The sequence below is a fragment of the Scatophagus argus genome, chromosome 1 (genome assembly GCF_020382885.2).
Source record: "Scatophagus argus isolate fScaArg1 chromosome 1, fScaArg1.pri, whole genome shotgun sequence".
Lineage (NCBI taxonomy): Eukaryota > Metazoa > Chordata > Actinopteri > Scatophagidae > Scatophagus > Scatophagus argus.
In genome coordinates this window covers 20,372,101-20,383,120 of record NC_058493.1, presented here as the reverse complement: position 1 = coordinate 20,383,120, position 11,020 = coordinate 20,372,101, and the positions used below count along the sequence as shown (strand labels likewise).

Below are 11,020 nucleotides of genomic sequence, written 5' to 3'. Positions count from 1 at the left end.
AGCATTCAATAAAGCAAATACCCTGACAAAAAAAGAAAAGAAAGAAAAAGAAAATAAGAAAAAAATCTCTGACTGTCACAGACCTTTAATAAGGATATTCAATCATTTCATTCTGCCTGAATGGCATCAATCTTCTCACATAACTCTTGACAAGAGCATGAGTAAATGTGTTTGTGTGTGTGTCACTATTGCTGGTTGTTTAACACAACTTTGGTCAAACGTTTATCACTATAGTTATGTCTTTGAATTAACTGTAAATCAGCTTAGCGGGTACGTGGCAGTGAAACAACAGGTCAGGAAAAGCAACTCAAGCATCTGCACCAACACTGATGGTGATGACAACACCAGCTCTTAGCTGACATGCACAACATCTGAACTTAACTTCTCAGTCTGGTAATGTCATTGTCTCGCTGACACTGCTAAACTGCTGCTCAAATGCATTCTCATTTGCTCCCTCCTACACTCCAACAGCTGTCTCTTCTCTACAATTTCTCTGAGGCATTTCAATTGATCACTCCATGCATTCTCATCTGGGGACCGGGGGGGCTGATGAGACATTGAGCCTTGATGCAAAATTGAATTGCATTCTGTCTGGTCTCAAACATTTATTTGTAATGAGCTGCCTGACTTTACTGAATGGTTTTGGTGTAACAATCACCACCTCCAGGACTCCAATTTTCCCAACAAACATTCAATTGTTCTTTTTAATCTTCTCCTTTCTTCCTCTGTATTTGTGAACACACAAACAAAAATAACATTAAGTCAAGGACTTAATGAAATAATACTGTACAACTGATGGAAACTCACCAATAGGTTCCTTACACGCATGAAGAGAGAAATCAGATAATGTTTTGCTTTTGCAGGGGCCAACCAAAAGCTTTTGCCAACTGAACTGGTTTATGGTTGATTCCAGGACATTTTAATTCATTTATGATTTAACAATCATGAACTGGAGAGTTTAAGTATGAAGTAATTACATTCACTGTGTTTAACTACAAGCAGACTTTTTGTTAACACAAACACCTTTTGATGCAGAATGGTCATACATATCATACATCATGTTCCTTAACTTAAAGGCAACAAGGGTTTGTTTTTTTTTCACGGATTACATTTTCCTATAATAGGCATTTTTCACAGCAGATATTTCGGTATGTCACAGCAGGAGAAGCAGTTTCACGGCTTTGGTCACAAGGTCCTGGTATTATGCACACTGACTCACTGTGACACTTGAATAGAACAGAGCCGTTGTTTGTGTCACCATTATCCTTTATGCTTTCCCTATTGTGACATTTCAAATCTCTGCTGTGAAAAAGATCTATTATGGGAGAGCACAGTTTTTTTTTCCGTGTCGATAGGTTTTAAAAGGAAAGGTGGCTAACAGAAAAAGATCAGGAAGATAATAAGCTGTGAAACATGTCGCCTAAAGAAAAAAATGATTTGTTTTCCCATTGTTTTTAAAGAGCTCTATTAAAACATATAATTGCATACTACAACGTTTTGGAAAATAAGAAGCTGCGGGGACCCTGTTTTCATGTCTTTCACTGTGCTTTTACCGACGTGCACATGAAGATGAAATTGAGAGGCATTCCATCAACAATTTAGGCTACAGCTGTAGGGGGTAAGCTGAAAAAAGGCTAACAAATGTATAAAATTACAATTTGATTTTAAGTTTTACAATTTCAATTTTCTTTGCTGGGGTTTTGATGGTAGCACCATTTTTTATAATACATGCATTGTGACTGTCAGCTGCTGTTTGTCCAACAGACCATTAAGCGAATCTCATTCCCAGGTCATCAAATTGCCTCCAACCTTAAACTTCAGCTATATGAAAACTTAGGAGTGAGACTTCACAATTAAACTACTATCCTTCTTCAGAATTATAGATGTCCAGACATTTCTCAAATGGAACAAAATAATGAGAAAATAATAAAAGACAGACAGAGGGCAGGGTGTCTACAGATACTGCCACCAATTTATAGATGATGTTTCTTGTACTGTAAGTTTATTGTGCAGTCAGTGAATGTTTTAATGGAGACTGTGATGTGCCAGTGGTTGACATCTTGAACATATGTTTGCATGCATGCATGCATAGCTTTCAAAAAGCTAAACTAAAAAAAAGAAAAGAAAAAAAGAAAGTCAAAATCAGAAGACATTAACTGACCATTTAGGTTGTGGAAATTGATTTGATACCGACATGTATTTGGTATGTAATCAATTGTAGTTCACAATAATGTGTTTGGGGAAACTTTATTGTTCATTAAGGAATTCTCATGCAGAATATGTGCTGCAGTAAATCATCCATCGCTTGCAAATGATTCAAATGTAAACAAAATGGAAAATAAAATGTATTTGGAAAAGCTTTCCATAATAAATGCACATCCAAGCAAATGTCATTTATTGTTGTGTGTCACTTCTCACAGCCCCAAGCAATATGCTGACACATAATGATATTTTAACATCAAAGTGTTAAATGTATGTAGATTCCCTTGAACTGCTTACTAAAAATGATACTAAAACCAAGGAATTTACAGTTCAAGCAGTACCATTTCATTATTCATGCTGAAAGCATACAGTACATGCTGAAGGCCTTAACACCAATAATTAACTTTAAAAAAGACACCCTCTGATTTTATATTTTCTCACTGTTACTGTTCTAAAACATTGGGATTAAGGAGCTAGCTGAACAAACTGTCATGGAGTTGCTCTTTGATTAAAATATTCACCTGTCAAGCCAGGCTGATAGGAAAGAGACAATAGGCGCCAGAAACAAGGCGCTCTAAACAATACATACTGATTTCTAACACGCATTTAGCACAAGTTGATTCGTGGGAAAAATCAATATATCTAAAGGTGGATTCATTAACACTCAGTGGTTTGCAGTGGAGCTTTGCACCGATAGGTCATTTTAATTTTTTTCTTGAAACATGCTGTTTGTTTTTATTGTTAGGTAGAAGACATCATTACAATATCTGAAAGCACAGTGTAAGAGGTATAAAAAAAAAACAAAAAAAAACTCCAAAGGTGAGAAGTCTGGAAGAAAATCTGCTTTCAGACAGATACTTTGTCTAATTAAAGGGTTATCAAGGCATAACTTTATTACAACTATGTAATATTTTAACCATTATTTGCATTTTAAAACACATAGTTCATATGTTCAAGGCACCCGTGTAATTCAAAACAACGCAGAACAGAAGTCTCGTCAAACTAAGCAGCATAGCAGTTAGCAAAAGTTAATAAAGTAAATAATGCGTCGGGAAAGCAAATGTCTGGGGTCAAATAAGAAATGCGGACAATATAGGAATGTATGTATAAAAAAAAAACAAAACAAAAAAAAACACCACACATTTGCATAATATAAACATCTGCTAACAGGCATCTTTTTGCCAACACCACAGTCATATATTTTTTAATAAGATGCCAGATTTAAATTACTAATATTGATTGACCGATAATGCCGGGTCATCACGTAAATGCAGCAGTTCAAGATAGTGAACCACCACAGACATCTGAATTTGAATAAGTCAAAGTTGTCTGAACAGAGGCAGCTCACTTGCGGCCCAAGGACTCAGCCAGCTTCTTCAGCCTCTTCTTCAGCTCCAGAGGAAACTTCTCATAACACTTTTTACAAACAGGCTTCATGTCAAACTCAACAAACTTGTTCCTGCAAAAACAAAAAAAAATTAAAAACAGACCATGTCAATACTAAATATGTTATCCAATGACTTCTCTAAGGCCTCCCACGTGCATAATTTTTCTCTAAATTTTATCAGATTTAGTATTTCTGTACTTGCAGTATTTCTGAGCGTGTTGAGCTCTAAGGGCCACACTACAAAATGTGCCCATTTCTGCTCTTTCAATCTGAAGACATGCAAAGACATCAACTTTTTTGTTTTTTTTGTTTTTTTGCTTTCTGACATTTTAAAAGGCCAAAGACCAAATTGATGAATTAAGAAAATAATCAGCAGATAAACTCATAATGAAAATAATAGTTGCAGCTCTACATAATCATTCTCAATAATCACTCTTGCTTAATATGTACATATACTTCAGAGGTTTTGCACAAACAACATTAACACAAAACAACTGCATGGTGTTGGCTTTACCTCATAAAATGAATAAGGAATAATGACAACATGCCATACTGTAAAGTTTAGTGTACAAACAAGGAACAGCACAGAAAAAGAGGACAACAGACACAGCACCAACCAATGGATGGAGTGGCGAGTTGTAAAGAATAGTAACTCTACAGACAGACAGCAGGTTTTTTCTTGCGGTCTTTGGCATCACGCTCACGTCGGGCCAGGCGCCGTTTCAGCTCCTCTGGCAAGCGCTCATAGCAGTGTTTGCATACTGGCCTCAGGTCTATTTCAACAAACTTATCTCTGAGTTACCACAGACGCAGCAAGTGCAGCATGTAAGAGGAAAAATTGGAGGAAAAGGGGAAAAGTTGCAGCAGAAGAGTGAAATACACAAACACAGGTGTTAGGACAAGGACTAGTGGGAGAACTACTGCAGAAAACTGAGGGGAGAAACACATCAACTGGTAGTATTGATTGATAAATGATTAGTTAGTAAAATGCGCTATTAATGAGCATCACCACTTACTTGAGAGTGAGTTTTGTGTTGCAGGTCGAGCAAGAGAAACAACTGACACACCAGGCCTTGTTGAGAGCAGACACCACTGAAGGGATCACATAAGGACAAACAAGAGGAAATTGTCAACATTCAGTTGTTTTCTCTGTAAGCAACATTTTGTGTAAATTACTTAAATCGCTGTAGTGATTGTGAGCTTTATTATACTAATACTCACCATCACCTTCAATCACACGGTTGCAGTGGTAGCACACATCACCGAAAAGCTTGGTGACAGAAACAAAGAGATTGGATGTTTGTACAGCAAATGCACATTTTATTTGAATGGAGCAATTAGGGCTTATAGTTTGTCTGCTGTTTCATTACTTTAAACACACTGAAAATATTTTGACTGCTGTCAGGCCTTCCAAAGCCATCATTTCACTTTCCTCACCTGGTTATAATGAGTCTCACAGTAAGCCAATCCCTTCCTCTCATAATGCCGATGACCCAGGAAAGGCTTCTCACACTTGGCGCACACAAAATGCTGCAAGCACAAATAAATGTAATTGAGGCAAAGTGGGGGGGAAACTCACAGACATGGCGAGGGTGCCTGAAACATGATTACATGCACATTACATGAATACATCTTCTTACTTAGAAATGTTTTTAAAAGCCAAAGATTTGGCATGTGAAGAAACATCACTTCAGTAATGCTTTTGCGTTGTTTTTTGTTTCTAATCACATATAACCACTGCAATATTTCTACAGTATCCCCACATCCTTTTGAAAATAGTTCTGATTTTCTTGTGAGAAAAAGTTTCATATTAAGCTCTTGAAGTGGCTGGATGCAACATTAATTTGAGCTAATGACTGTATTTAGTATTCAACTGACTGCTATACAGTGTTGATAATCTTGAGCTTTTTAAAACAGTATGACATTCAGCCCGTCTTCATCTGCTACGCTCTGCCTCAGGAGAAATATTCACTGAAAAAAAAAAACACTCACATTGCTCCTTCTGCCCCAATTTAGCTCATTAACAGTGTTTTGGTTCTGAAGTGGTTTATTTAATGGATTTCAATATCCTGTGTATAAATAATAGTAGATAAATGCAAAATTCATTACAGATTCTTATTCCGCTTCTGTGTGAAGGCACCATTACATAAAATCAACTGTAAAAAGTGATCAGTGTGACATTTGTCCACTATTGTAAGCCTGTCAGTAGTCTTTTCTGAAACCTCCCTGCAGGCTAACTTGCCATTTCAATTTTTATATAAAAACAAACATAAACAAGTTTTGCATGAATTAATGCACATGATTTTGTTAATTCTTCATAATTTCATTAGTTTCTGTGCTTAATGGCCCATTTTGTGAACCTCTCATCTCAGTTGCAAAGGTGTTTTCCAAATACTTTGGTTAACACTTTTCTTTGTTATTGGACTACTGAAAAAAACAAACAAACAAGCAAAATAATCTTAGAATTCTTTCCAAATACAAAATCATGAACACAGTAAATACGGCTATGATTTCCACGTGAGTAAGTAAACTCGGCCTCGAGACAACAAACAGTAACATCACGGTTTTTAGTGCAGTAATAAATAGTCTCAGTCTTGTTCACAAACCTCCACATGCCACTGCTTGCCCATGGCATTGACAACACGGCCCTCAATGGGTCTCCTACAGGCACCACAGATTGGGACACCCATCTTGTCATGGCAGGGCAAACAGTAAAGCTCTCCCTTCAGTTCCCTGGCTTCAGCTGTCAATTCCTTCCTGTGCACAGAGGAACATTGAATTTCTTTAAAGACAGAGGACAACTGGCTTTGAACACATTGTTAAAGAACATTTTTCATGCAGGTCTGAAACGTATTCTGAGGCTGTTGAGCATGTCGTCTTCTGTGCTGAACAGTCGGGTGAAGTGACAAGACTGACCCACAATTGTTGCAGTTGAAGTGGTCTGGGTGATAGGGGTCATTCTTAAAGATCAGTGGCTGCTCTTCAATGATGGCATGGCACTTCTGGCAGATATATTTGCCCAGGCCACGAGCTTTCTCACGGTTATGACACGGACGACACAAGTGCCTGAGGTAAATGCAACAGGAGGACAAAAATCCGGGGGTGTTAAAAAAGAGTCTGAAGCCGCAAATAATGTTTTGACACACTCTGTCACAGCTGTTAAAAATTCCATTATTTGTCAGAAAGCGAGTGAGTGAGTCACCAGTTTGACATATGTAACCACCTGCTTTACAGGTGTTATATTAAGACAATAATAAGATGGGAAACTTACCTGCCAGCATTTTTGACAAAGCCCACATCTGCAAGCACAGCCTGGCAAATGTCACAGCAGAAGCAGTCAGGGTGCCAACTGTTGTTCATGGCCTTAATGACACGGCCAATGATGAACTCCCCTGAAGGAAACCGTATGTGAGAGATCAGCTTGAGGTAAGTCGAAGTTTAACTTTTTCAGTAATTGTTCGACCAGATTTTATTGTTTGAGTGCTGTACAACAAGGGCTAATGAGCACTTCATTATGGGATTCTATTGTTTCTGCAACGCACCACAGTTTCTTTCAGTTGCTTTCTATGGTGTTCTCAAAGTGACACTTTAATTTTGAATGCATTTTAATTGTCCGTTTAATTCAATTAGATCGCGTCTGTCTCTCCCTGGACAAAGCCAAGCAGTACTTAAATTAAGCTTATGTAGCACTAACACTTGTCTTGGGTGAGCTAAACAAAAGCGAGAAGTTCTAAATTAAAGTATGAATTGGCTTTAAGATCAATGGGGAGACTCTGGCATCTGATCTCCCTAAAAACATCTGCGGTCTGCCAATAAATACAGAAGAGAAGGAGAAGAGCTGCTGTGGTGCTCATGGTGTCCAACTGCTGGACTTGGGTAAAACCACAAACTTTTTCCACATCAAGAACCCCTAAACGGATACAAAATAGACCACAGAGATCCTCCCACTTATGATATTCTGTCCCAAGGTCCCTCACCTGATAGGAATTTTGCTTTTAGATGTTTTATCACGGAAAGCAAACACCCATGAAACCCAAGACCAAATTAGCCATACATTGTGTCACTGTGTTATTTATGGATGGTATTATGGTATTGTGATCCTTGAGGGGGTTCCTTGAGGGGTCCAGAGACTCCAATTTAAAAACCACTTGGACCAAAGAGACAAATGTAATCACCAGCGTGGACGTTTTTTTTTCCTTACAGTTTCAAAAGAAGACGACATGATTGCGATTTTCAAAACATTTTGCACAAGAGTTTTTTTCACAACTAATATTATTAGAGCTGCGGAATATTAAATCATACATCTTTGATTACAAATTCTTCGCCAATCTTACCCTCAGGTGTGCATACACTACAGGTTATGAACTTAAATTATCAGCATATTTGTATGTAATGAATGAAGCCCTATTACACTCACCACACTGGTGACAGCAAGGGGCAAAGAGCATCTGAAAGTCATGTTCACAATATTTTCTTCCTTCAAACTGTGAAGAGAAAAAGATATTTCTTCACTAAAGAGACATTCAGAATGTTATCGGGGTACCAGACAAATTATCACCACACATGCAGTGCGCATATTAGGTCTTATTATTGTGTTTATTTGTGAAATTAATTACAGTGACTATTTGAGTGCACTACCTCATAAAAGAGTCCTTCTGGGAACTGCTGGAAGCACTGGGCACACACAAAACACTGCTCATGGTACAGCTCTCCATTACTATTGACAATCTTCTCGGTTGCAGCAAAGCCACTCTTACATCGCTCACAGGCTGCACTGGCCAGGGCATTAGCAATGCTGTTGCATGGGACAAGAAAATTGATATTAGTACATTACACTGGTTCCTGTGAAATGTTAAGCTGACAAATGACTGGGATGGAGGGCTGGACCAATGTTTATCATTTTTCACATAACTACTGCATTAACTGCTGCGCTTGTTCCAGCAGCTGTCAGCATGGGGAATGGAAATAAAATGTGAATCGGTTTACTCACCACGCAGTCATCGCCTAATTTGGTGAAGGAATAGAGTACTGAAACCAGCTGAGAGAGGATGTGCACACTTTGTTTCTCCCTCCATATAAAGTACAACACTATTCAGCTAATCTTCAGCTTTCTGTCAACAGTCCAGTAAGACCAATACTGACTGAAGCTTCATGTGAATCACACGGATGTTAAACTAACTTAAAAATAACAGAGGCCAGCCCAACCAAGCTTAATTTAATCTTAGTTTATCATTTTCCCCCAGAAGTGACATGCTGTGATAAGTTTGGCATCTTAAAGCAACTTCAAATCTGTTATGGCCATATGAACCATCATGAAGATACTAATGGTCAGGGGAGATGAGTGGCAACAATTCGTATAATATTGTCTATTAAAATTGGAATTTGGCGATTTAGCCTTAATCTGACTGACCGCTGTACCCCCAACTAGCATGCTAACCTTACAGCTAGTGCATTTCGCCTCCTACGTGGAGAAAAACAGCAGCGTTATTTCGCTAACGTTAGTAAGTTAACGTAAGCCGTTAGCTCTAACATATCAACTTTGAACCAGCCTTTAAAGTGTTGCCGTGGGCCAAAATATGTATTGTTAGTATAGCAGGGTAACAGAGTATGCAGCCCTGTTCTATGGTTAGCTAACTTTACCCCAGTGATTACGTTATCCTTTTCATATGACGTTAGCTTTAGCCAAGTTAGCGGTTGTGTATGTTTGCTATTGACATTAGCCAAGCTAAAGAAAACTCTTACCTGCCCGTCATTCCAGCCACTCCCAGCATCACCTCTCGTCAGGACAGGTTTGGAAACGTAGCTAGTAAATTTAAATAAACTGGTGTGCTAATTCCTATCACTTACCAACCAAACCAAAGTTTTCAAGGGAAAGCAGACTTGTCCTACCCTGCGTGGTCTCCTCCCAGCTTCGTAGCTGAGCTGGCAGCAGCTTCTGGCCGCCCAGCCCACCCGGGGAGTGTCCATGGAAGTTTAAGATCATCAACTTTGTAAATCTGCGTCGGTCGGACTAGATCTTAAAAATCCTCATCACCCTGGGCATACGGGCGGTAGTCCCATAGAGAAGCCTGATAATGCGGATATATAGAAAATACATAGCTAGAGGGCAGACATTGTTGTCTCTACTCAAGATCCAAAACAATACAACACAGAGACATACACACAGACGGACAGCTTGATTTGAAATCCACTAAATAGACCAAAGTATTGGGACACCTGACACCGGAGTTGATGCCCCCCTTTGCAGCCTTAACAGCTTCCACTCTTAGGGGGAAGGCTTTCCACAAGATTTCTGAAGTGTTTCTGTAGGATTTCTTTTGCCTATTCATGCAGCAGAGCATTTGTGAGGTCAGGCACTGGTTTTGGACAAAAAGGCCTGGCTCACAATCTTTCTAGTTCCAGTTCATCCCAAAGGTGTTCAGGTCAGGGCATGTGTGTGTGGGCCAGTCAAGTTCTTCCACACCAAACTCATCCAAGATACAACCATGTCTTTATGGAGCTTGCTTTGAGCAACAGGCTCCCCAACCAATGAAAAACAGCACCATAAAGTTAATAATAAAAAGGTGTGTCTGAATACTTTTGCCTATATAGTATATATGATAGTATGATAAATGAAATTAGTTATATATATAAAAGATATATTAATTAGACATCCATCCATATATTGGACTGAATTAAAAAAAAAAAGATGGAATAAATCTTTGTAATACTTAGGCATACTTTATGTTCAAACATTCCGACTTCATAATAAACGAAAACATATTTTAGTTAGTGAGATCATTTTATTTTCAAATATTTTGCAAAACAAATTGACAATCACCCACAATGCTCCTTTTTTCCCTGACTGTGGCCTGTGTGCTTCTAGCACTGCACGGTGGAGGGCGTCCTCTGCACCTGCATCACTTTGTGGCACAGCAACTGCACCGCTGCTGAGAGGAAGGCTGTGCAGAGGACTCCCCACCACCTCAGACCTCTACACAGCACGATGCAGGGGGATGGCCCTCTGCATCATGAAGGACTCTACCCATCCTGCACATGGCCTCTTCCAACCCCTCCCCTCAGGCATCTGGACCAAGACCACCAGGCACCCCCGCCCCCCCACCCCCGTCAACACAAACCTGCACTAAAAACACTTTACACCCACAAGTGCAATACTACAAGCACAAGTGCAATACTACAAGCACAAGTGCAATACTACAAGCACAAGTGTAATACTACAACTACAAGTGCAATTGGCCTTACAAGTGCAATACGGACTACTTTCCTGAACTACCTCACACTAGCACACACTTGTACATGCATATTTATGCTGCACATGCTAAACTGGCTTCTTATTTATTTATTTCTTTTTCTCAGAATGTTTAGGTTTTTTATATTTTTTGTATTTGTCTCTTAGACTATATATTTTATTTTTTTCTTAGCTTATATTTC

The 11,020-nt window shown here is 38.9% G+C and overlaps 1 protein-coding gene across 2 annotated transcripts; it reads right to left on the bottom strand.

Annotated features, from left to right (window-relative positions):
* Positions 1-2,231: 2,231 nt before the first annotated feature.
* On the bottom strand, positions 2,232-9,724 carry LOC124060175 (LIM and senescent cell antigen-like-containing domain protein 1). Of its 2 annotated transcripts, none has more exons than XM_046390801.1 (10): positions 9,332-9,715; positions 8,228-8,384; positions 8,007-8,073; positions 6,861-6,981; positions 6,506-6,655; positions 6,196-6,346; positions 5,027-5,119; positions 4,811-4,859; positions 4,606-4,681; positions 2,232-3,661 (listed from the first exon to the last, which is right to left on the bottom strand). In XM_046390801.1, exons 1-10 carry the CDS (start codon positions 9,358-9,360, stop codon positions 3,547-3,549), a joined length of 1,008 nt encoding a protein of 335 aa, XP_046246757.1. In that variant the 5' UTR covers positions 9,361-9,715; the 3' UTR covers positions 2,232-3,546. The 2 variants fall into 2 exon arrangements, with proteins under 2 accessions (XP_046246757.1, XP_046246766.1); XM_046390810.1 differs by lacking the exon at positions 2,232-3,661 and adding an exon at positions 3,820-4,382 and having other exon boundaries at positions 9,332-9,724.
* Between the last annotated feature and the right edge of the window lie 1,296 nt (positions 9,725-11,020).